Source organism: Coenobita brevimanus, chromosome 115, assembly GCF_032717465.1.
Source record: "Coenobita brevimanus isolate Jiangsu-jjx chromosome 115, ASM3271746v2, whole genome shotgun sequence".
In the NCBI taxonomy this organism is placed as follows: Eukaryota; Metazoa; Arthropoda; class Malacostraca; order Decapoda; family Coenobitidae; genus Coenobita; species Coenobita brevimanus.
In genome coordinates, this window is record NC_137068.1 from 3,391,049 (window position 1) to 3,418,616 (window position 27,568).

The 27,568-nt window shown below is 40.0% G+C and overlaps 1 protein-coding gene across 1 annotated transcript; it reads left to right on the plus strand.

Moving 5' to 3' along the window:
* Positions 1–1,463: 1,463 nt before the first annotated feature.
* On the plus strand, positions 1,464–27,568 carry LOC145418614 (scoloptoxin SSD14-like). Its single transcript, XM_080286981.1, has 12 exons — positions 1,464–1,799; positions 4,122–4,207; positions 7,580–7,632; positions 8,523–8,689; positions 10,912–11,132; positions 15,568–15,763; positions 17,385–17,579; positions 19,314–19,563; positions 24,748–24,938; positions 25,624–25,751; positions 26,761–26,987; positions 27,419–27,568. The coding sequence occupies exons 1-12, from the start codon at positions 1,594–1,596 to the stop codon at positions 27,563–27,565; spliced, it is 2,067 nt and encodes a 688-aa protein (XP_080143107.1). The 5' UTR covers positions 1,464–1,593; the 3' UTR covers positions 27,566–27,568.

A 27,568-nucleotide genomic window follows, 5' to 3' on the forward strand; every position in this document is an offset into this window, starting at 1 on the left:
CAGGGTTGTAAGAGATATATAAGAAAAAGAATGACTTTAGCTGAGTGGTCAGAGGCAGTGAGGCCATTATAATGAATAACGGTATCTACTTGGTTAACATTGTTTTGGTTGCCACAACTGCCTAGTAGCGAGAAGCCACATTATTTGAGATATCAAGGTAGTCATGTAGTACCAGTGTGGTAAGACAGCCCATAGGTACAAAAGACATGCATCCACAGACTGAAAAATTTTAGTCAGAATGCTTAAATTCAGTTTTCCCAAACCTGTGCTTGCACAATTAGAAGTTAAACCTGGAACTTGAAGTGAGACAAGGAAACAACAGCAATAAAGTTCTTAAATTTTTTTGCTCTATAAGGATGTGCAAAAAATAAATAATTCCAAGGATGTATAGAATCCAGAAATAACTTGTAACTGGTTGAGACCCAGGTTTCTGGCAAATTCAGGACCAGACTTGTGCCATATAACAGAATTTCAGAAAAGTTAGACTCCTGGTGGTCATGAAGCAGTGCTCTTGGTTTGGAACATGCTCAGGTTTATGCACTGCAGTTTGAGTTCTAAAGCTGACCAGAGGTTTTTCTCATGTATAATGCTACGATACCAGGGGCATAGGTCAGCCTTCACTCTTAATTATTCTGGACTGTGATAGCCATTCCTCTGGCCCCTCTGCTCTGAAGGGGGCGATAAGTGATTGGCAGTTAGTACTTTACCTAAACCTGATGATTTAATGTTTAGAACACACCAGTCGGAGTGACAACCTTACATAGGTTCAGTGTCCAAGAGACGAAGGGAGGCTTGTCAATTATGTGATGCCACCAGGGAGTATAGGCTGGTAATCTACCCATCAGTGTATGGTATTATAGCTGGTTTGTTTTCCTCTGTTGGAACTATAGCACTCCCATAAATTGAATATTTAAATCATGGGTGCAAGAAATTAAATGAGTTCTAGTTATGATGTAGGCATGATTCTCCTTGGTTACTAGTCAGATCAGCCTCTCAGTCTGAGTAGGCTACATATAGCCATCATCTGAGCTGAAAAGCATTATGGTCTTTGTCAGATGAAAGTACACCAACTGTAGAGTGGTAACCATGTCTTAGGCCCTTACAGCTCAGAGAGGGTAAAATGGGATTGGTCATTACCTAAACTTCACAGCCATTGCAAACTACAACCCAGACACAACCCACTTCGTCCAGGATATTATGATGCTACACAAAACACAATTAGATGCACGTCATTGCCTTGTAGGTAAACTACGGTCCTTTAACATCTGTGCATACTGTATTTTATGCTTGTATGAATGGTTTTTCATTTTATCTCAAGTTGCTGTATTAGCATGCATTATTGTCCTGTTGAGTCAAGAAATAAGAGATATATACATAATTTTATGAGCACTGGCCTCAGCTTTATAACTTCTGTTTATAGCAGTGAAATTGCATTTAAGAAAAATGAGTGGCAGCAGAAAACTAGATTCCCATCACCTTGTGAGTAATATGCTGGTAGACTGTATGTTGCAGTATTGTTCAGTGAGAATCCCATCAAATTCATACAGAGAGCATATGAAGCAATGAAAAATGTGAAAACTGTGTTGTTGATTCATGAGGCTGCTGGGATATTCAGCCGAGAATTCTGGGTACTGCGGCGGTATGGAACATGTTAGTCTTCTTGCTTCTGGATGTGATAACTCATCCAACTCTGAAGATGAAGAGATACAGTTCGAACGGAATATGGTAAAAGTCCCCGCTAATATACGTGTGCGTGACTTTCTGCCACTTCGATGTGTTACCAAGCTCGTTGGGGTGTGGTGAGTGTCTGAGACTTCCTAACAGGTTAAATGTGTATAATTAATTCTTGTAGACTATTTTTTTAAGCTAATATGCTCAGCTGTAACTTTTTAATCGTCCATCATTGGTCTTCTGTATATACACATTTTTTTTTACTAGTTCTTTTGCATGTACAGTACTGGTATGTTATTATACTTTGTTTCAGTTTAACATTGCTACTGTATACAGTATAGTATAAGATATTCAGTTATTGTATTATAGGCTTCTTTTTAGACTGCTTGGCATCTGCAAGGATACGATCCTTATGTCATTGCTTAAAATATATATGTATATATATATATATATATATATATATATATATATATATATATATATATATTTTTGTCAAATGGAAGGAGATGGCAGAGTGGCACACCTGTGCACTCCATCAGCGCTGCATCTCTGGCTATAGTTATTGTATCAATTCTTGGTTCATTATTAGTTACAAGTCCAAGTTTTACTCTAACCTGGCATAAAATTGCTCTCTCTTCATTTCTGTTGCTGAGCTATAACAAGAGATTAACACCAGAAATATGATGCTGGTCATGAAGAAATGCTATGGAAAGGATGTATGGTTGTAGTATTGTCTTTTTCTGCCACTGAGCTACAGGAAATAAAGTGGTAATGGATGAAAATTTAGACCAGGTTAAGGTAAAAAATTCAGACCGGGTTAAGGTAAAAGGATTATAGTGTAGCTTTATAATTTGGTCCACCTGGCCACTGCCTTGGTGCTGCCATGTGCCCTTATTCTGCTGCATTTGTCCAGCACTGAGTTGTGGTAGCTGACCCATCTCCCTGGCTACTCCAGTGTTCCGATGGTAGGCATGTACAGGTAGTAAGAGAGTCCTTTATATCATCCAGTGTCATAGCCTGTATGAGTAAATAATTGCATGAGGACCATATACAGTACCGGTACGTGCAGTTGCCCGGGTAACCTCAATACAGACAAAGTTGTGCGAAGTACTGTTTTGTCACATTACCTGTTTCACAAATTAATGTATGGTAATTTGTATCCTGTGCTGTGTCCATTGTGTTTCCAATTGACGATGGTGTTGTAAGATTAATGGAGCACATGGGTAAACTAGCCCCAGTTTCAGCCATTTGAACTTATTGGGATTTGTTAGTTACATTTGTTTGATGTTATTTTTTATGGAAATTTCACACCAGAACTGTTAATGTGCCATCCTATGCCAGTGAAATTAGATGGAAATGTCAGTAGCTACATAAACTAGGTATACTGATACTTGGACTAAATAAGTTAGATATACAGTACTTGGATTCAAATAAACTAGGCACTGTATACTAGGACTAAAATAATCTAGGTACACATGGACTAAAACAAACTAGGTAGCTATGGACTAAAAATAAACTAATTACCTGTATACTTGGCGGTGGCTCAATCGGTAGAGAGGTGGCCTGCAGTCCTAACGGACCCAGGTTCGAATCCCGGCTGGGGTAGGGAACAGTTTAAGGATTTGAATTTCATTAAATCAGGCTTTACTGATCTACCACAAGACTCGCCGACATGTCGTAAAATTACCCCCGCTAATACCAATACACCAGTCCTGTATGAGACAGCCCTAGCATGTATTCAATATGGACGGTGGGTGTTAGCGCCGAAGTGGTGACATGTAGAGGTGTATGGTATGTAGGAGGACTGCTGGACCTTGATAACAGGCTGTGAAGCCTATGCCCAGAGTCGGACACATAAAAAAAAAAAAAAAAAAAAAAAATACACTAGGTATACATAGACTAAAAATAAACAAGGTATTCTTGGACTGAAATAAACCAAGTGTACTTGGACTAAAAATAAACTAATCATACTTGGACTAAATAAACTAGGTATACTTAGACTAAAAATAAACTAGGTATTCTTGGACCCAAGTAAACCAGGTGTACTTGGACTAAAATAAACTTGGTATACTTGGACTAAAATAAACTAGGCACTGTATACTAGAACTAAAGTGAACTAGGTACACATGGACTAAAATAAACTAGGTATACTTGGACAAAATTAAACTAGGTATACTGAAACTTAAAAAAACTGTAATAGGTATTTTTGGGCTAAAATAAACTAGGTATACTGAAACAAAATAAACTACAGTAGGTATATTTGGACTAAAATAAACTAGATATACTTGGACTAAAATAACCTAGGTACGCTTAGACTTAAATAAACTAGGTATACTTGGACTAAAATAAGCTAGGTATACCATTACTTGCATTAGAATAAACCTGGCATCTGTTAACTAAAATAAACCAAGCATATTTACACTAGAAACTGAGGCACTGTTATATTTCAGGCTACAGTTCAAGAGGAAGCAGCTGATATTATGTGGGCTCCTGGCAGTGACATGTGTTGCGGCCATCGTTGCAGGGCTAGTTGTTGGCAAGTATCATTTATTCACTTTAAAAAATAACTAAATAAAATGTCATACTCATGCTACCAAACAGTTCATTCACTTTAACCTGGCAAAGATATTAATCCTTTCTCACCAGTTTCCCAAAGTTCACCCCTCCAAAAAAAGAGGAAAGTCATACTCGGACTAACATATACTGGTTGTTTATTCATGTTAACTAAGCAAAGATTTCATCCTTTTGCTGCCAGTTTCTCAAACCTCAGAGACAGAAAATACTACAGTTGGGCATGCTTTCTAATAGCTCTTCTTCCTGACTAGCACCATATTCTAATGTTAATCTCTTGTTGTAGCTCAATATTTAAGATGGAGAGATGATAATTTTAGGCCAAGTTAAAATCAATAGAGTATAAAAAATGATCATAACCCTTTCAGCCTTGGTGATGTGCATTTTTAATTTATTGTCCCAGACAGTTTTATTCAACTTAGGAAAGGCATGTGGAGAGGATGGAGGGTGAAAGACTGACGAAGAGAGTGTATGTGAGTGAGGTGGAGGGGGGAAGAGGGAGGGGGAGGCCGAGGATGAGATAGAGGGATGGGGTGGAGAGGTATATGAGAGAGGGGGGTGTGAGTTGGGAGCAGGGCAGTGAAATGGCGGGGGACAGGGCGACTTGGAGGCAATTTGTTTGTGGCCACCCCAAACGGGATTGAGGCGTCTAACAATAGATAGATAGATAGAAAGGCATCTTGTACTGATGGGGTTTCTTAAAGCTGTATTCATCTATCTATTATCTTTTGCCAGACACCTTAATCCCTTATACGGGGTGGCTATATCCAACCGCTGTATATTAAAAAATCTGTCCTAAACTGAATAAAATTGTCAGGAAATGGCATGAGTAAAATGATAAAGACTCCTCAGGCTTAGTTAGTTAATAATTAATAGGAAAAAACTCAGAATCACTGGATATTTACTCACTGGACATTCAGTGAGTTTCAGATCCCCTTGGCACTGTATCCTTCTTAAAATACAGATGTTGCTGTAGTAATAATAGTACTAGTAGCAGTAGTAGTAATAGTAGTAGTAGTAGTAGTAGCAGTTGCAGTAGTAGAAGTTGTAGTAGGAGTGGCAGTAGTAGTATTCACTATGAACCTGGTGATGGTGAGCACGGTAGCTCAGTGGTAGGGTGTTGGGCTTGAGACTGTGAAGTCGAGAGTTCGCGCCTCGCCCGGGTGGCTGCCGTGCTGGGAGGGGTAGCGCTCTCCCGTCACCCTATCAGGGCTATATGATCTAATGAGGTCTAGCTCAGGGATTCATCCTTTTTTATGAACCTGATGGAGTGCAAGCTGAAGTGACCCTTCTGCTTTACTCCATCCACCTACTGGGGGATAGGGAAGTAGCTGAGGGAAGTTTTATACCCAGGCAGTTCATCTGCCTGTTTTAATTGGTACCACCACATGAAGTCATCTCTCTCGAGCACCTGCATTGCCTCAGACCATATCATTAAGCAGATTCATTATGCTTGCCAGGGATCCCAAAATTGATCCAGTGGGGGATACCTTTACATAGCCAGAGTTCAAAACCAACCACAAATAAAGTTTATAGTCATCAACAGCATCACATATCAAGCACTGTATATAAATGTCACTCATGAATAATACTGAAAAAAGACACATCAGATAATGCATTTAGGTAATGTGATCTTGAACACCTGTCAGTCAATTTGCACTCACATTCCCTTCCAGTAGTGCTGCTATTTTATACATATATCTCATTTATCATCACCTTACAGCTAAAAAAATCACTAAATATGTAAACACTTCATCAGAATTGTTATAGATAAAGCAAAAGTTGATGTATTGTTGCAAAAAAGTGTAAATGAATTAAAATTGTCAAAGCGAAATATCATTAAGCTTGGAATACTTGTACTGTAATACTGAAGTGATAGCTTTTTGTCTACTGTATTTATAATTTAAATTCCTAACATTAAATGAAAAGTTATCATGATATACTTTGGTACAGCCTTTACAGTGTTGGAGATGATGCCTTCATGTGGTGGCACTGATATTACCATCTAGCTCCACTGCACAGTTATATAAACAACCATCTTCTCCCTCCCTTTTCCCTGAAAGAAGAATGGTAGACTACAGGAAGAGGAGAACTTCAGTCTGCAGTCCACTGGGTTCACATTCAGATGAACCTGAGACTATAACTACTACCACAACTACTACTACTACTACTACTACTACTACTACTATTACTACTTCTAGTTCTACTACTACTACTACTACTACTACTATTATATCCCTTACATTTACTCTGTTACCCCAAGGCTTCCATCATGGGAACCCTTCGGCTTCCAGACAGCTATCCATGGCACAGGAACGCTCCAAGAGATCTCTCAGTGAGGCTGTGTTATTGCTGTGTCTTTATAGAGTGAAGTTTGAACACGAAGAGTAGATATGCCGTGTTGTTTGTGTGGTTTTGGCATCACTGTCTTGCTGAGTTGGGTGATTAGTATACATTGTGTCTGTACTGGTTAAGAAACGGTGATGTCTTTGTACATTGTCAGAGTTAATCGTTGTCATCATGATCATCACCTTCAGTATTGTACATTTTCAAAAATCATCATCATTGTAATCATTATCATCATCATCATCATCATCATCATCATCATCATCATCATCATCATCATCCAGTGTCATATTTAGCAGTGGGGAGGTGAGCTCCAAAAATAAGAAAGGGAAGGCTTACATATTGGCATAATACCCACATTACTTATACCAAATGAGATGGGTCACATTACCAGTTGGTTTCAAAGGTACAGTACCATATTTTGAGCAGAATGATTACCTTTTTTTTTTTTCTTTTTTTCTTTTCAAGGGTGTATGGTAGTAGGTTTTTTCTTTGGCCTTTCTTAACAGATTTCCATGCCAGTTTTTGTGTGTTATATGTTATTTTTCTCACGTTTTCCTGCTGGTTTTGATTGAAGAGTTTGTTGGGTGGGGGAGCGTTTTGTTTTTCTTTGTCTTTCTTGATATCTTTGTCTTTCTTAATATCTTTGTCTTTCTTGATATCTTTGTTTTTCTTGATATCTTTGTCTTATTCTCATAGTTAGACAGGAGCTGCTTAGTGTGGGACAAGAAGCCATATGCACACATTGTAGATTTATGAAGTCTAGGATGTGCATAGAGAAAATGCAACTTTAACTGAAATAATTTTATGTAAGTTGTGCTTCTGGTTCATGATTGAGTAGTTAAAAGCACAAAAAAGAAATCTCTCTCTCTCTCTCTCTAAACCGTTTGAAAGTAGCATGAATAAAATTAAAAACAAGCCATCAGAGTGTAAGTGGTTAAACATAATTTCAAGACAGTTATTATACCATAGAATTAATTTGTGTTTCCAGGTATTCAAGATCGAAGCTCAAGTTCATCAGCCAATACAGCAGACTCAAAACAGGCAAGTATTTTTGTTTATGGTTTTTGGTTTGTACCGTATCTGTTAAATTGTTAGTTCACTTATTGATGAACATATAAACATGGTGATATTTTTTCCCGACGCTGTACTGAGTTCAAATGCATCAACATAAACAGTAAAATTAATAGACAGTTATAAGTATGTTTGTGTTTTTTATTTTCTCAGTATTTTTTTATTTGCTAGTTTTATCAGTGAGCATATAAACATGATTTTTTTTTTTTTGTCAGTGTTTATTTGTTTGCCAGTTATATCAGTGAACTTATAAACTTCGCTATATTTTCATAGAGAGTACTGAGTTCAGGCACATCGGCAGAAACAGTACAATCAAGAGAGGCATGCAAAATATGCTTATGGTTTTTGCTAAGTATCTTTTAAATTATTAGGTAATGTATTAATAAGTAGGCTGCATAAATGTGGTCTTTCCATATTTTTATATTCAATGCTGTTCAGTAAATCCTCATTATAACTTACCTTTTTTTGACTTCGTTCTTGCTGCTAAGTCCACAGAAAAATTTAGAGTAATGTAATTGTCTTTTAAAGCCCCACTGTCACCTATATAGTAAAGCCCTTGTTATAAAGCACCTTGTTTGACACATTTTTCAAGACTAGCAAAGCCAACAGTAAATTACGGAAGAGTTATCTACCACAGTTTCATTGCCACCTAGAGAGCTGCTTCATTAGTTTTCCCCAGTTTGCAGTACCAGTTGTAGGGATAAAGTTCTAATATTTTGGAGAACATCCCTGGCCTATAACAAATGATGTACCAGTTTCCCTTGTTCAGAGTATCAGTTGTATGAAAAGATTTGTGATATTTTGGGCCACATACCTGACTTTTACTACACATTGCCTGTATTTTGATACTGCATATTCAGCCTGCACAGAAACAACCTGCAAGTACTTCTGTTTTTGAGTCGTGGGGTTCTAAGGGAGGTAACAAGGCTCCAGTTGCCACCGAGCCACCACCATCACAGACAGAGCTTGGAGAGTACGATAATGCTGCTGTGAGTGCCGATGGACAGCCATGTGCACAGATAGCAGTGTGAGTTTTTAACCTTTTGACTGCTGGAGTTTATCATTATCGAGTTTCCCCATACTGAGCCTAGGAAATAAACTATTGTACTTACTTTTGACATTTAAGGCAGGGGTGACCAGCCTCACTCATCCTTGAGTAGCATTATATGAGTAATATACCCCAACCATCCCTCAGATGTAAACCTAATGGAGTCCATCCAGTTGGAGTGCCTTAGCTCACTAGACCACCATATATTATTCAGTTACTATGAGTATCACCCGAATAATTTCCTGGATTATAGGAAACCATTTGGCTTACCACTCAGTGTAGTCATCTGAAGGTTGCACTACATTGAATGAGTGGACGATGGGTACTCCACCAATGTTGGATTTCCCTCATTTGAACAAAACCATATGTCGTTTGCGTAAATAAAATTCCTAACTGTCAGTAGAAGAGAAAGAGTTACTCATGAGACCTTTGGCTACAATGACCCCGCTTTTTGCACAGCCAGTATATCAAGAACAAAGTTTGCAAAAAGAATCATGTAAAATTTCTCATTATAATTTTTTTTAATTAATATGTCTAAGAAAATGCAAAATTTTTTCAAACGTTCCTCAATTGACCCTATTTAAAAGTTCTTCCCATCATACTTCATGCAGTATTTGCACATTTCATTCAAGTGTTGTCACTATTAAGCTCAAAAACTCTAACTGTTGTTCTCTTTTGTAATGCACAGATCATATTCATGATAATTGGTGGTGGGGTGATAGACATTCTTCACAAGTTTTTCACTCAGTTGTAATCACTTCAGAGCTCAAAAAGTTTGTTTTAATGTGGCAAAAACACGATATGTGCACCAATGAAGGCACAGGAATCATGGATGGGACTTTATAAATTGAATTAGGAAGAAGGTTTATAAATCATCATCATCATCATCATCATCATCGTCGTTACCCAAACCTTTCCCACCCCAGGATTGGGTGAGGTAGGGTCCAGAGAGCCTTAAAAAAGTAACAGAATTAGAAACTAGCCAAGGTTTACCCAGTTGAAAGAGCCACATTTCCATTTACACACCATTCAAGCCCCTGGAATCCTTGCTTTTCCTGGTAGGTCAAAAGACATTACACATTCTGCTTCACACTCACCTATCTGACAAACGAGGTGTCATTTTTAGGATTTCTCTGAGCAGAACAAAATTTTCCACTATTATCCTGAATATAATACCCATGTGTACTAAATGCAGTGAAGGAGTTAAGGAAGAATATGGAAATTGATGATGCTAGAGAAATGACAGATCAAGTTCTTTGGGTGAATTACAGTACAGTATGTATGGAGGAGTACATGATGGATTGGCACCCCCCCCCCACACACTTGTTTTTATTTGATATACAGCAAAATGACTATCGAACAGGTGTATCCATAAAAAAAAATACTCCAAAATACTGTAATGTGCCGATTGTAGGACCTGAGAAATGGAGTCAAGATTCCAGGGGCTTAAATGGTGTATAAATGATTGTGTGACCCATTTCATTTCACTGAGCATGCTATTGATTACTTTCTCACTTCTGTACTCTCTCTTTCCTTACTTCTAGTTCCTACCTAACCCCATTCTTAGGTGGGAAAATGATTAGGTTAAGGATGATGATGATGATGATTATAATGGCATGAAGATTTTTCTCACCTGCAGTTTAAATTCTCAGCATCCACAGTGGCTTCTGCCTTACTTATGTACACATATATTGTTGCTTAATGAATAAAGAGAACTGCATGGAGATGATATGGACAAGTACAAGAAATGAAAACAGATAATGTTCCAGATAAAATATGTGAAAATGAAATTGAGAGTATTGTTGGAAGAAGACATTGTTTGGTATGGCAGAAAAGAGTTAATAGAACATTTTTTGGAAAGAGAGAGAGAGAGAGAGGAAGACTGGTAACAGAAAGTAGGAGAAGCATGATATTAGCAGGTAGGCTAGAGGAAGTTCTGTCATGGCCATTTTATTTTGGGGTGTCCATGGAGGTTAACTGGTCTGACAGCTGAGGTACTGAATGTCAGAGAATGAGGCTGCTTTTGCCAGCTTCAGGCATTACCCATTAAGAACAAGTAGCACTAAGCATGTACAGTATATTACAATATTTGAAATAATAAATGTACCTGATGGCAATGTGGCTTTTCCGAAGAAATGTTTCACTGTGTAGGATTTTTCTGGGGAGGTGAAGAGGTGTTTCATTGCATAGTATTTTTCCAGGGAGGTGCTCCGTAACAATGGCAGTGCCGCTGACGCTGCAGTGGCGGGACTCTTCTGTGTTGGGGTGATCAATACACAGTCAATGGGATTAGGAGGCGGGTTCCTCCTAACCTATTATGATCGGGCCACAGGCAGAGCTTACACACTAGATGCCCGGGAAACTGCACCAGGTGCTGCCTACGAGGACATGTACCATGGTGATGAAACGCTTATGACTGATGGTGAGCATCTCATTCATACTTATTTTTACCCTTACTCTACAATGATGTCTTCTGTATATTATTCTTACATCCAAATGCGTTATTAAAGATAAGTGGAAACCATTCATTTTAGTGAAGTTACTGGAGTGTGTTTCTAACTCTTCACTATCAATAATCTCAACAAAACTTGATGAAATTATTGGTGGAAGTAGCAGCAATTATTAAAGACATTATTGTGGAACAAGAGATATAAGATAATATCATTTTATTCAGAAGGTTAACCCTTTGGAGTCAGGATGCGTCTGTAGTTGTGTGAAATCTGGCAATAGCTGAATAAAAATATGTTCCAACTGTTTGGATAGGTTTGTTTGAGGTAGATTTTAAATTGAAATTTGGTAGTTTTCTCTTAGCTGATTAGATTTTGTTTGTTGGTCAGTTTACGCTGTCCATATTTTTGAGAGATTATAATATAGCAAGCCACTGACAGCCCTCTAGTGTAGGTTGCCTGAAATAATGTTGTGTACTTTAAAGAAGTAATGCTTCTGCAATTGTAATCACAGATATAAAGAAATGAAATATGAAATTTATTTAATGGAAATTTAATTGCAGTATATAGTAGTGGTAGATTCTAGAAACAACATTTTTTTTTTCTTTTATTACTTTGAAGACAAAATAGTTCATGTCAATTAATATTCACAATCATTTCACACAACAAGCAAAAAGGAAAGGGAAGTGGTGGGAGTCAAAGAAAACAAGTCTGAAAGGTGAGTCATCATGATGGTTTTGCATGGTATATGTATGGAAAATCTTTACTAACAAAGGATATGCATGTTGCCTGCTGTGAAAGAAGACTGGTGGGCTGCAGGAGGAGGACAACTTCAGCCTGTGGTCCACCAGATTCATGATAAACCTAAGTGTACATAACAACAACAAGTTGCCTCTTAATATCATTGCGCACGTATTGTGTCTAATCTCTCACTTCGTCTTCATCATCATCATCATCATTGACTATTTCACAGGAGAGAGTGATATGTCAGGTCCTCAGCCTCCAGATACAAATAAAAATTCTATGCTTAAAATATGAATTGTGAAGGGGAAGACAAACCAGAAACAAATTCCAAATGTCCAATCTTTTGTCCCATCAGGAGTGTAGGGGTCTAGGGCTAGCTACTTAGTCTTGACATTTAAGGCAAGGGTGACCAGCCTGCCTTGGCCCTGAGTGGCTTTATGTGAGCAATACACCCCACCCACGCCGCAAATGGACACCCCTACAGGCTGCATCAGGTTGGATCACCTGAACCCACAAGACCAACAGGTGTCACTTTGGTTTTATGGTTACTACCCAGCATAGTAAATGGGTTCCTGGGTTATTGGAAACCACTTCTCTCTCTCTCTCTCTCTCTCTCTCTCTCTCTCTCTCTCTCTCTCTCTCTCTCTCTCTCTCTCTCTGTCATATATATGCATGCCCATACACACTTGCATAACACTTGAATGCATGCATGCAAGCACATGCACAGATTGTCATGTTCACCTCATACCTGGGTGAAGAACTTGTAAGTGCCAAGTTATCTTAGCTTAACAGTAGATACTTGTAATGTAACCTGTTTGCTCAGGATAACTTGGTGCTGTATTGGGACTTGAATTACCAGTGAATATGGTCATTATTTTAGATCATATGTGTTTGATACATCTCTGATATGACACAGTAAAGGCAGTGTTGGTTTAGAAATTGTGTGCATTGTAAAATATGGCAACCACTTCTGACCACTAATCACAAGGAATGTTTTATACCTGTTCATAAAGTTCTGATGTAAGCAAACACATGGGTGATATACTGTATACCATAAATCACAACTTGACCTTATAGCTACATCTCAGTGGCCAGTACATACTATTTTTGTGGTGTTTCCCCTATCACTTTCCAGTGTAATGAGCATACAGTTCCTCCTTTGTCACAGCCAACTAAGTTATATTTCATATTTTACTGTGACATTCATCATTTATCATCCAATGGCAGTTTACCCATCATAAACAGAAGTATAGACACCCAGGATAGGCTACTCAGTCCCAGCATTTAAGGCAAGGGTGACCAGCCTCATTTTCCCCTGATAGACATCATGCAAGCAAGAAATCCTAACCACCCCTCAGATGGAAACCTTTACAGGTCCCATTCAGTTGGAGCACCTTGATTCACTTGACCACCAGGCATCATTTTATTATATGTTTAGAATACTGAACCGAGAATGACAAGCTGTGAATGTTGACAAAGCACCTCACTCTTTCCCTCCTTTAGCCAGTAACTGAGACACTCCCAAGACCTCCTGCGTCTCTGTGTTATAAATGTTTGTTACCGTAACACAGCAAAAATGGCACAACATAGCGCAATTTTTGTTAGAGCACAGTACCATTAAAATGCTCTAACTTGAACAGCAGAACAATTCCAGTCGAATCGGGCCACCGGTTCCCTAGTTATGACTTATTTCTGGACTTCTGACATCAAGCAGAGGCCACCAAAGGCAGCCTTTATGTGAGTACAGCTAAAGGAAAAATATATTCCATGATTTACTTTCTGGTGCATCCGAACAAAGTAAAATAGGTCTGAGGGAAATAACCCCTAATGTTAAGGTAGCTCCATTCAGAGGATCACATTGGGTAGAGTGAGTACCTGATAGTTTTTAATCTGTGGTAGTGGGTGTAACACAGCACATATACAGGACACCACATAAATAGCCTGTATATGGCCATGCTTGCTACATTACCACATTTTATACAGCTAGTGAATTTCGTAATACTGTAGTTTTTTATATAGGCTGTTACCACTCCATAATGAATATCAGCCTTGTTTATTTTGTACAGTAGCTTACAATACTAACACAGTAATGTAGTTTATAGTGATTGTTATGATGTTACTGTACTGGTATTATTAATCAGTGATAATAAAAACATTCATAGTTGAGGGTTATTGTATCTGTATTAACTACTTATGCCATTAATATAGCTCTTAATTTTCATCTGACACTGTACTGTACTTAACTGCAGAGCATGGGGACCCAGCTTATGACCTATGGGACGTGTGTGGCCATCAGGGTGCTTTGATGTGGCCTTTGAACCTGTTAAGAAAATGACATATTTTTGCTGCATAAATACTAAGCAGTGCAATAAGGCATTGTTTCTGATATTATCATTCTCAGTAAACATTCCATTGGTGTAATACTGTATGTATTTATTTCATTTGTACTTATTCCCTATGTCCATATGTATAGCTTACCATATGTGCGGTAACTGTGTTATCGTTGTTCATCAACCACAGTCTGTCCACCCAAGCAGACCTATCAACCACAGACAGGCAACTGGCCCTGCAGGGCCATCCTGTGCAGTGAACTGATGTTCTCTTGCAGTTGACAACACCTTGTCACAGTGAGGTGCAGGGAAATGTGTGAGAGTTTGGTTCCAGAGTGGACGCCACATTTTTATCTCCACCCAGTTAACAGGGGCACCATAACTGGGTTCCACTTCAACCTGTGATCTGGTTAATTGGTTACCACCCAGCATTGTAAATAGTTTCCTGGGTTATAGGAAGCCGTTAGACTTCTAACTCAATGTAAAGTCACCTGAAGTGGAAGGAAGAGTAATAAAAAGTGATAGGAAGGAAAGGGAGAAATAAGAAGAAAGGAGGCAGATGCAGGAACAGAATGATAAAGGTGAAGGAAGAACTAGACAGCACTGCATGAAGTAACTGTGTAATTTCAATAATGCACCTGCAATTCATGATTTGGCCCTCTTCATGCATTAATCATCTAATGTGACCCTCATATTTAAAAAGACAAAGACCATTATTGTAGAGTATCATCTTTATCTTGATTATAGTTCTTGAGACCATTAGTTTCCATTGTGTATGAGTGATGTCACAATGGCTTTAACTGTAAATGTGTGTCGAGAACTAGTAAATTTTAAAAAAGAACTGGCACTTTTGAGAAACAGTATTTTATTTTTATTATTGTTTTATTTATGATTATTGTTGATTATTATATTATCAGTATTATTATTATTGTTATTATTATTATTATCATTCATTCATTCATTCATTCATCATCTAATCGAGTGTTGCCCCTTGAGGATTGTAGATTATTATTATTATTATTATTATTATTATTATTATTATTATTGTTGTGGTGCTGTTGTTATTATTATTATTATATGAGGGAGGGGGGGGTGAGTTGGGGGGAGGGGAGTCAAATGGTGGGTGACAGAGTGACTTGGAGGCGTTTTGTCTGCGGCCACCCTTTGCGGGACTGGGGCGTCGGGCTATAGATAGATAGATAGATAGATTTTATTATTATTATTATTATTATTACTATTATTAGTTATTAATGTTATTATTATTATTATTAATACTGTATTATTATTATTATTATTATATTATTATTATTATTATTATCACACCCACCAACATCAGGTGGCCTTGCTGTTGCTGTTCCTGGTGAGCTGCGAGGATATCGAGAGCTGTACACAAGATTTGGTGGCAAAATACCCTGGGCGGACTTGGTAGCACCCACCATCAAGCTGTGTGAGGACGGCCACGTTGTCAACTGGCACATGGCACGAGCGCTGCGTGTAAATGCAGAGGATATAAAGAGTGAACCCAGTATGAGGTATGTTTGAACCCATCGAACTAGGGTATGTCTCTTCCATTTAATTTTTGCTTTCTCCTGACAGTTTTATTTACATTCACATGTGTAAACTTCTGTGCCTGTATATCCTGATACAGTACTTAGTTTAACATTTTTCTATCCACAGTGTGTTTGTTAATCCTGAAACTATCTATCTATCTATCTATCTATCTATTGCCAGATGCCTCAATCCCGTTTGGGGTGGCCACAAACAAATCGCCTCCAAGTCGCCCTGTCCCCCGCCATTTCACTGCCCTGCTCCCAACTCACACCCCCCTTTCTCATATACCTCTCCACCCCATCCCTCCATCTCACCCTCGGCCTCCCCCTCCCTCTTCCCCCCTCCACCTCACTCACATACACTCTCTTAATCAGTCTTTCACCCTCCATCCTCTCCACATGGCCAAACCACCTCAGTGTGTTCCTCATAACGCTTCCTATCACATCCACATCCACACCACAACGCTCCTTTATATCCTCATTCGTCAGCCTGTCTCTCCACGTGACTCCACAGGCTCCTCTTAAATAACTCATTTCCACTGCTTTCACTCTTGACTTGTGTCCTTCCAACAATGTCCAGGCTTCACTTCCGTACGTTAGAGTTGGTATCACAATACTGTCATGTAGTAACTTTTTCACTTCCATGCTCACTTCCCTGTTTCTTATCACTGCTTTCAAAGAACCAGCAACCTTTCTTCCCTGCTGTACCCTTTCAAGCACTTCACCCTCCAAACCTCCATCCTTACTCATCACACTACCCAAGTACTTAAACGTACTCACATTTTCCAATTCCTCACCATCCAACCTCGCTGTACATTCACTAACTTCACCTCTCTCAAAGACCATCACTTTACTCTTCCCTACATTCACCTTTAGATTCCGTTTCTTACACACTCTCTCAAACTCATCCACCAAGCCTTGCAGCTCCCCTTCGTCTTCACTCAACAACACAGTATCATCTGCAAACAACAGTACAGGGAGTTTCGAAACACTATCCTCTCTCACCAGGGCCACTCCAACATCCACTGCCCTACCTTGTACCTCTTTTATTACCCCATCCATGTACAGATTGAACAGCCATGGGGACATGACACATCCCTGTTTCAAACCAACTTTCAAAGAGAAAAACTCACTTAGTTCACCATCCACACTCACTGCAGCCTTCGCACCATCGTACATACTCTTCACAGCATTCAACAACTTCCCATCTACTCCATATATTCTTAACACTTTCCACAATCCTTGTCTATCCACCCTGTCATATGCTTTCTCCAAATCCATGAAAGCCGCATATAACTTCTTTCCCTTCTCTAGAAACTTTTCCACTAAAGATCTAAGAATGAATATCTGATCTACACAACCTCTTCCCTTCCTAAAGCCTCCCTGTTCTTCCCCAACTAATTTCTCTGTTCTTTCTCTAACTCTGTCTATAAGTATCCTACCATACACTTTTCTTATTATACTAAGAAGACAAATGCCCCTATGATTACCACACACTTCTTTTTCCCCTTTTCCCCTGAAACTGCTTTTATATTTTTTTTCTCATGTAAATATTTGTATCTTTATAGACTGATACTTAGTTTAATTTAATTTCTGTCTACAGTGTATTTATTAATCCTGAAACTGGTGAAGTGTACGAAGAAGGCGACATTCTGAAGCGACCACAGCTGGCAGAGACACTGAAGGTTATCCAGAATGACCCTGATGCACTGTACACTGGCCAGCTGGCGAATAAACTCGTTGAAGATATCCAGAGTTTGGAAGGCATCATCACTGTCGAGGATCTTCGTAATTATAAGTGAGATCAAATATGTACTGGACTGTCATGATCAGGAGTTAATTAACACTTCCCTGAAAGCAGTGGGAGTTGTTATGTGAAATACTTTTATGTGATAGCATAGAACAAGTGCTTGTGAGCCCTTTGGGCCCCTCACACTTGCTCCTGTGGAGGGCTCTCGCGCTGCTGTAGCTATGGGCACAAAATTCTACGGAGATCCTATGCCGGCCGCCGAGAGACGCGTTTTTTGGTCAAAATGTGATCGCTCATTAAATATAGTAAATGTTTTTCAATCATGATGGGACCAAGTTTGTTCACATCAGCGAAGTTTGTGCGATTTTTATGCCAATTTTGGTGTGATTTGAATGTGTAGTTTCGGCTGCCCAAAATACACATGCACACACACACACAGACACACGGCTAGTGCTATAGTATATTAGATGAGAGACTGACTAGAAGAGTGAATGTGTTTGAGGTAGAGGGGGAAGGGGGAAGAGGAGACTGAGGATGAGATGGATGGATGGGATGGAGAGATATGTGAGATCAGAGGCGTGTGATATAGCATAGAATGGGAGACTGACAAGAGGAGTGTATGTGTGTGAGGTGGAGGGGGAAGGGGGAAGAGGAGACTGAGGATGAGATGGATGGATGGGATGGAGAGATATATGAGAGCAGAGGGATGTGAGATAGTAAAGGAATGAGAAACTGACTAGGAGAGTGCATTTGTATGAGGTGAATGGGGGAGGGGGAAGGGGAGACTGATGATAAGATAGAAGTATGGGATGGAGAAGTGAGCAAAGAGAAGGATGGGATGGAGAGGTGAGCAAAGGGGGTGTGAGTGAGGGAGAGAACAGCCCAGTGGTAGAGGACAGGGTGAGATGGTGGCAATTTATTTGTAACCATCCCGTACAAGATTCTGGTATCAGGCTATAAACAGGTAGATGTATAGCAGTACAAGGGACACAACAAACGTATATGGGAAGGAAGAATCTCTGAGGTTGAGGGAGGAATGAGAACTCTTGACAGTAGGACACAGTGCCGACATGGGATTGTTGGTGAACTTTTGTTTCTCTGCCCATTTACTCTAACTTGGCCTAAAATTGACCTCGAACCATCTTGAATGTTTGGTTGTGACAATAGAGTAAGTGTAGAATATGATGCTGGTCATGAAGAAGTGCTCTGGATAATATGTAGAGCTGCAGTATTGTTTTCTGTCACTGAGCCATGTGAAGCTGCAAAAGGATGAAATTTTAGGCCAGGTTGAGGTGAAAAGAGCACAGTAATACTGACTCTTCCTGTATATGTTAATGTTAAGAACTGTTTTCAAAGTAGATATATAATCAATACTGTATTCAGTTAAAGTTGTCTCAGTGCAGTGTGAAAACTGTGATGAATTAATACCTGATCATAACTTAAAGTTGCTCACAGTTCATCATAAAGTTTTTTTGTTTTTTTTTAATATACAGTAAATGAGTGTTATGTTGTGCTTTCAACCCCTATATCATTAACAGAAGCATGTATCACATGAAATTGTTTCACTTCAAGTAATATTTGCCTATATACATCTTAGACTTTGAATTAAGACTGGTTGTATCTGTAATGTATTTCTACCAAAATAAATGTTGATACTGGCTCATTCTATCTGATTCTGTACTTTTCATTTTTCTGGCTCTGTAGACCCTACATCACCCCACCTGTGGGTGGGAAAGGAGGTCTGGATGGTGATGGTGATGCTGACGATGATTTATTTTTCAGCCCAGTATGGAGCGATGCAATGAACGTGAGCCTTCAGAATGGTGAGATGCGAATGTTCTCCATTGAGCCACCAGGATCTGGTCTCATCTTGGGCTTCATTCTCAATATCATGGATGGTTACAACCTCACATCAGACAGTTTCAATGAGGAAAATAAAATCATCACTCACCAGCGCATCACTGAGGCCATGAAGTGGGCATATGCTAAGAGGACTGAACTTGGTGATTCTGCTTTTGTAGATATGTCTTCGGTAAGGAAATTTTTAACTCACAGGGCACTTCAGTTTTTGAAGTATTTGGTTTTCCAATATTGTATTGGTATTGAAGTATAAAATTTGAGGAGGCTTAATGGATATACTTCATTGTTGTTATTTTTCATGGTGTTGTTATTTAACCCTGGTCTGTTTGACCAAGCACACCCATTGACCACAGGTAAACAGTTGCTTCTGTGGGGCAATCCTGCAGTTACAGTACAGCACATACTCTGTGTAGGGAACCAATGTTCGTGTGCAGTATGATAGACAGCACCTTATCAGGATTGGACCAAGGTCCTTCTCATGGCAAGGTGCAGGGAAATATGTACAGGTTTTGTTTCTCAGGTGGACATACTGCTCCACCCAGGTTGCACAGTGCCACCTCATGTATGCTCTATGTCATTGTAGTGAAGCAAGTAAGTACTGTACCATTTTTATGGATGTTGATTGCTGAGATTTTGTGTGGCCATAATTAACCTCTATTGAGTTGGATGGGGTAATAAAAGAGGTACAAGGTAGGGTAGTGGATGTTGGAGTGGCCCTGGTGAGAGAGGATAGTGTTTGGAAACTCCCTGTACTGTTGTTTGCAGATGATACTGTGTTGTTGAGTAAAGACGAAGGGGAGCTGCAAGGCTTGGTGGATGAGTTTGGGAGAGTGTGTAAGAAACGGAATCTAAAGGTGAATGTAGGGAAGAGTAAAGTGATGGTCTTTGAGAGAGGTGAAGTCAGTGAATGTACAGCGAGGTTGGATGGTGAGGAATTGGAAAATGTGAGTACGTTTAAGTACTTGGCTAGTGTGATCAGTAAGGATGGAGGTTTGGAGGGTGAAGTGCTTGAAAGGGTACAGCAGGGTTGAAAGGTTGCTGGTTCTTTGAAAGCAGTGATAAGAAACAGGGAAGTGAGCATGGAAGTGAAAAAGTTACTACATGACAGTATTGTGATACCAACTCTAACGTATGGAAGTGAAGCTTGGACGTTGTTGGAAGGACACAAGTCAAGAGTGAGAGCAGTGGAAATGAGTTATTTAAGAGGAGCCTGTGGAGTCACATGGAGAGACAGGCTGACGAATGAGGATATAAAGGAGCGTTGTGGTGTGGATGTGGATGTGATAGGAAGCGTTATGAGGAACACACTGAGGTGGTTTGGCCATGTGGAGAGGATGGAGGGTGAAAGACTGACGAAGAGAGTGTATGTGAGTGAGGTGGAGGGGGGAAGAGGGAGGGGGAGGCCGAGGATGAGATGGAGGCATGGGGTGGAGAGGTATATGAGAGAGGGGGGTGTGAGTTGCGAGCAGGGCAGTGAAATGGCGGGGGACAGGGCAACTTGGAGGCGATTTGTTTGTGGCCAACCCAAACGGGATTGAGGCTTCTGGCAATAGATAGATAGATAGAGTTGATATATTTTATATTCATCCTTGCTACATTCAAAGAACATCTTTTCAAACTGGAGTGGATGTTATAGCCTTCATTGATGCTTTCTTTACTAGAGAACCCTCCTAAACTATATAAAATCATCATGTAGCAATAACAGTGAGCTACAGAAAGACCAAAAGACATCATTTAATTCAGGGAGTTTTCTTAGCTGGTTTTAGGTATAGCCTTCATTAACCTGGTCACTAATATAGTTGTTGTTGTTGTTGTTATTATATTAACCTCAGTCCGTCTGGCCAGACAGGCCTATCAGCCATGAGGACCATCCTACAGGTACAGTAGAGTACATACACCATGCTGGGAACCACCACCCCCTTATGGCAGACAACACCTTGCTAGGGCTGGACCAGGGTCCTTCCTGACAACAAGGTACAGGGATATAGAAGTAGGTTTGGCTCCTGTATGGATACCACAGTCACTTCACTGCACCCAGGGTAACACAGCACCACCATTTCCAGGCCCCTTGTTCATGCTAACATTACTATAGTGCTTTCTAAGCTGAATAAATTCTCTAGAGAGAGAAAAACATATATAAAAAAAGAAATCATTATATTAAAAGGTTTAATTTGTACAGTGGTAGGTGGGGGCACTCACCATCCACTCACTCGATGTAGTGCAGCTCTTGGGTATCTGCCCTTTCCTCTCCTCCATCCATCTTTTCTTCCATCCTCTTCTGTCTTTCTTTCCTTCATTCTTTCATCATCTTTCTGTCTACAGGTGACTTTACACTCCCTCTTCTGTCTTTCTTTCCTTCATTCTTTCTTCTTCCTTCTGCCTGTGGGTGACTGTACACTGAGTGACAAGCCAAATGGTTTCCTGTACATCAGGAAACCATTTACTACGCTGGGTGGTAACCATAGAACCAAATTTTGGTGCCTGGTGGTTTAGTGGGTAATTACGGCGCTGCATTCAGCTTGAGCCAGTGAAGGTTTGTATCCAAGGGGTGGTAGGGGTTTATTGCTCATGTAATGCCACTCAGGGATGAGTGAGGCTGGTCACTTATATCTTAAATGTCAGGACCAACTTGCTTAGCCCCAGGCTCCTACGCTCCTTATGGGGCAGCATAGGACTGGATGATGAATGAATGAAAAATATTAATTTGTAGCTGTGTAGCTTCCCCCCCTTTTTTTTAATATATATATATATATATATATATATATATATATATATATATATATATATATATGTATATATATATATATATATATATATATATATATATATATATATATATATATATATATATATATATATACAGTATATATATATATATATGTATATATATATATATATATATATATATATATATAGCCTGCATGGAATCTGTCATTAGACACTTATGCCAACTGCATTCCTAAGTTGATCAAAAATAATCTAAAAGTAGCAAGAGTAAACTTACAGACATCACTCTAATCTTCGCTATATCACCCTAATGTAAACCAAATTTTCTTCCTCTGCCAGCTTGTCACACAGCTCAGTTGCAGAAAAAGATAATGCTATGGCTGTGCATCCTTTCTATAGCATTTCTTCATGATTATTATATTCTAGTGTCACTCTCATTTTAAATGTCGGGACCAACTGCCTAGCCCCGGGTTCCTACGCTTCTCATGGGGCAATGCAGGATTGGATGATGGATGGTGAATCTGTTGTTACAAGTCAGCTTTCAGGATGGAGAGGTGGCAAGTTTTGTCAAGTGGCCAAGTTATTGTAGTAGTAGTAGTGCAGTGATATCTCCTAAATCGCAGCTTTATGGTACTGAACACACGCTGTGATTTGAGAATTCAGTGATTTAGAAATAACTAATCTTATGGGGAAAATTACCAATGGGTCTGTCAGCTCAGAAAAGCTGCCCCCCTTACCCCCAAACCTACATCAAAGTGGTCACCAGCAAACACTAACAACCTGGAAAAGAAATTAGTAAAGCATATTTAATGGGAATGAACAGTATTTGTATAATTCTTATCTGACTCTGAATGACAACATTACTTGAATGGACGAGGGAGAGGGGAGGGGTTCCATGGCTTGAGGCGGACCATGGCCTCTCAGCACAAGGTGAGTTAGCTGTCGCCTCATGCTGCTACCTCTGTGCCACCTCCTCCTTGTCAGCCTCCCTCAGCAGCCCCTCAAAGTCCAGAGTGGAGACAATGGAAGCGGTGTCGTTTTTGTCCTCAGCTGCCTCCATGTTGTCGTAAGAGTCATTGATTCATTAAGTCTGTAATGGTGGGCAACTATGGCTTTCTTCCCACTGCCATCAGTCTTCCTTATTACATCAAACTTTTGGGTTTAAGTTAACATTGGCTTCTTCTTCTTCCCTTTCTTTGAAGTTGCAGACTTAAGAGGGTTACAGTCTGCCATGGTAACATTGGGCAGGTGGGGGAAGCACGGGGGAAAAAAAAAATCCACTTGTAAACCACACCAGAACCACACACTAACAACGGAGATGAGACAGTGCACTGAGCCGGGCGCTGGGTCATGAAGCGTACACGTTCTTCATGCTTGGCATGGGAGGGAAGCGCTATGGTTGGCTTATAGTAAGTGCTGTGATTGAATATGATTGGTTTAGTAATTGCCATGCTTGACTACGATTGGTTTACACCCAGCCAGACACACGGACTTGAGGTAATGGCGCCACATATTACGTGAGGGATCGGAAAAGTATCACTTTTGAGGCTGCATCTGCAAATTTCCACAATTTGCTGATGTTTCAAAGTGCTGTATAATGTTGCTGCATCTTATGAATCCACTGTTTAGATTTGCATGATTTAGGAGATTCCACTGTACAGTAGTGGTAATAGTAGTAGTAGTAGTAGTACAGTACCCTTACATCCAAGATGGTAATATTGTCTTATGAGGGGCCTGTCTAAGACAAAAAACGTGTTGAACCAACACAAGACCTTATGAAAAAAATTAATATTGTCACAAAATCTTCAAAAAGTGCCCCTAAAAACATCAACCTAGACCTATTTTGGCACCAAAACAAATTTCCTCACCTTAAAAGTGTGTGTTTCTGAGCTTATCTCCAGCTTAGTAGCTCAGTTATCTCTAGCTTAGTAGCCTGAGGTAGTTGGCGGCGCTACAAGGGGTTAGCAGACAGTTTCCTAGGCACCTCAAGGGATTAGCAGATGGTTTCCTAGGCATGTAAGGAGAGGCAGTAACCTAGGAGCCAACGCTGAGTACAACATGTGGCAAATGTGTCCTTGATACTCTGGCGAGAGACAAAAACAAGCCCTGGTTGCTCATCATGGGACCAGATGCCAATGTTTTAATGGACAGCATCTCAACCATGTCACTATCCCGGGCGCAGGAACCGTGCTGGACTGGGTAATTCCATCATAGCCGTATTCTCCTCGGATTTGGATCGTTATGAACCGTTGGTTCCTTATTGGATGTATGCAACCGTATCACAGCAGTATTTTGGATTATTATTTGTGGTGTCCATCTTGGACGCAAAACATCTTGGACAAACCCGTCTTGGATGTGAGGGTTCTGTATTACCAGATTCATCTGAAATGTAACCCCAGTGGACTGCAGGTTTAAGTTGCCCATCTCTCCCAGTGTCCCATCCTCCTTTTAGGGGATAGGGATGTAGTTGAGGTTGCATGCATGAATAACCAGGCAGTTCCCCTCCCCCCCCATCCATTGTATAAGTGCCACCACAAGAAGGCATTCTCCTCACTGCCAGGCCAAGGTAGGTTAATAAGAGAGTAGTAAAATCAAAGTATATACTGTAATTAACTTTTTCTTTTTTCAGCTTTCAAAGAATCTAACATCGGACTTCTACGCCGAGAGTATTCGTCTCCAGATCATGGATAACCAAACATTCCAAGACCCTGAACATTATGGTGCTGTGACAGCCCAAAAGGATGACCACGGCACAGCACATTTTTCACTGGTGGCACCAAATGGTGATGCTGTTTCTGTCACAAGCACAATCAATTTATAGTAAGTTAATTGAGATAGTTTTAGGTAGTAAATGGGTGGCTACCATCAACCCTGGGAAGTTCTGTCATGAGAGTGAAATGTGGCTTCAAGCTCGATAAATAGTTACGCAGTTATCATTCTTTGGCAGGAAACATTTAGACACAAGTACAGTCTCATGGTGATCCTTCTTCTAAGTGAGTGTACATGGAATCAAAGTCCAGGCTGAGACTTACATGTTTACAGATCTTATTACACATCCCAGTTCATATTGGATCTATTCATTCAGGATTAATGTGATGATATTAGCTGGGGTTTTCGTATGGTATGCTGGAGGGTTCTAGGGAAGATTAGTAGAGACTGTTTTAGCAAAGGGCAAGTGATTAAGGTGTTCTCTGCACCAGCCTTCAAACTTGCATTATTTCAGACAGCGGATCACTCCTCAGACCATTTAACCTCTCATTGTTGGCATTGCAGCAACAAACTATTCTCACTTTAGATTAACTTGGCCAGGACTTTTTTGCTTTTGCAACTTACATCATATTGGTTAGTGACAGAAAAAGACTGTACTATAGCTCTGCATCCCCTCAGTAGCACTTCTTTGTGACTAGCATCATATTCTATTGGTAATCTTTTGTTGGAAATTTTAGGCCAAGTTAAAGTAAAAGAATATAGAAATAAATGTTAATTCTACTTTTTTTTATTTCAGCTTTGGTGCAGGTATCAGATCTGTTCAGACTGGCATTGTACTGAACGATGAAATGGATGATTTCTCTGCTCCAAACATCACAAACTACTTTGGCATTCCCCCCTCACCAGCAAACTTTATTAGACCAGGTAAGATACATTCATTTAGGCAGTAGCTATGTGCCTACCATCAGTTCTGGGAGGTACTACCATGAGAGTAAAATGGGGCTGCAAGCTTGGTAACAAGCCACACAATCATCACTGTTAGGCAGGAAGCATCAGCCACAAATACAGTCTCTTGGTGATCCTTCTTCTGCATGGCTGTACATAGAGTCAGAGTCCAGGCTGAAACACTTACTGTACATTATTACAGATCTAATTACATATTTCACATTTCTCTTTTCCCAAGTTTCCAGTATCTGCTGGGAAGTAATTGGTTGACACTTGGTTGAGCTTCCAATCCATAGAAAACATCAGCTGTACCATGGCCAACCCCAGTACAGGAATTTTTCTAAAGGAAGCATGGTAGGTTAGACTAGATACATTCAGTGTTATAATTTTACTAGAAGCAGTGGCATATTACACTTCTTAACAGACAACCATTGTAGTGGTCAGATGTCAGTTTACTAATTGTACTGAATGTCAGATTACATAGAGATGGTTTGGGCAAGTGGAGAAGATGAAGGATGACAGCCGGCAGTGGAGGGTGAGATGTGAATGCTGAGGGTTGGGTTGTAAGAGGCAGACCAAAAAACACCGGGGACAAGGTCATGGTGTGACCTCAGGGATAAACGACTGAATAGGGGGGCCACTAGGGATCAAGCAGCATGGAGAGCCGCCATGAGGTGACCAAGGCTAATGTGTGCAAATATACTGAAGTATTTATAAACGAAACGATACGATGCAGACATATAATTGTCATTGTTGTCATCATCATCATCATCTCCGATGCCTTGCTCCCTCCTAGAAACACTTGGACAGGAGATAGCCATGACAGAAGCATGTCCAGGCTACCTTATCCTCACACACCTTTCTCACTGTCTAAAACACACCTCTTCCTCTTCCCACTGTCTTCTTCCACACCACACAAGGTCTGCCTCTACCAACACTGCCCTCCATATCAATTTCACATACTCTAAGAAAACTAACCTCACCCCAGGGAAGCGGCCTTTGTCATCTATGTGCCCTGCGGTGTTTGTGGATAAAAATGGTGACGTACGCTTGGTGATTGGAGCAGCAGGAGGCACCAAAATCTCCTCGGGTGTGGCATGGGCATCCCTGCGTAACCTGTGGCTCGGGGACAATATTAAGGAGGCGATTGATGCTCGAAGGATACACCACCAGCTGTTCCCTATGGTACTGAGTTATGAAGAAGGAATCCTAGATGTAAGTGGCAGACAGACAGACAGACAGACTGATAGACAGAGAGAATCCACTCTACATTCAGGTCTAAAAAAAAAAAAAAAAGAAACTTACTATACATAAATAAATATTCTGTATATTATGATATATGAGCTGTATGGTACTTTTTTTTTTTTTTTTTTCACCATATTGTACTGAGGTACCGTATTTATTGTTTTTTTGCCCCTGAATCCCCTCACACACACACTCAACAATATTGTTCCGGGTCACACAGGACCCCTACCAGTATATCGACCTCCTTCCTTATCACTAAAATGATGCACAAGCATATCGGCTTCCTTCCTTATACACTACAATGATGCCTAAATAGATTGGCCTCCTTCCTCATACACTAAAATGTTGCATAAGAAGACCGTCCCCTTTCCTTATACACTAAAATGATATATCATTTTCAGGAGATTGTGACAGGCCTAAAGGAAATAGGTCACGTGACGGCCCAGTATGGGATAGGAGGATCAGTCATCTGTGCTGTGTCAAGGGAAAATGGAAAGCTGTATGCCAACTCAGACTTCAGGAAAGCTGGTGAAGTTGATGGATTTTAATTG

Excerpts from the sequence above, each read along its gene's own strand:
- LOC145418614 (XM_080286981.1), top strand. The coding sequence starts at position 1,594 with ATGAGGCTGCTGGGATATTCAGCCGAGAATTCTGGGTACTGCGGCGGT. Across the intron at positions 7,633-8,522 it reads ATACAGCAGACTCAAAACAG|CCTGCACAGAAACAACCTGC; the intron begins GCAAGTATTTTT and ends CTGCATATTCAG. Across the intron at positions 8,690-10,911 it reads CCATGTGCACAGATAGCAGT|GGAGGTGCTCCGTAACAATG; the intron begins GTGAGTTTTTAA and ends GTATTTTTCCAG.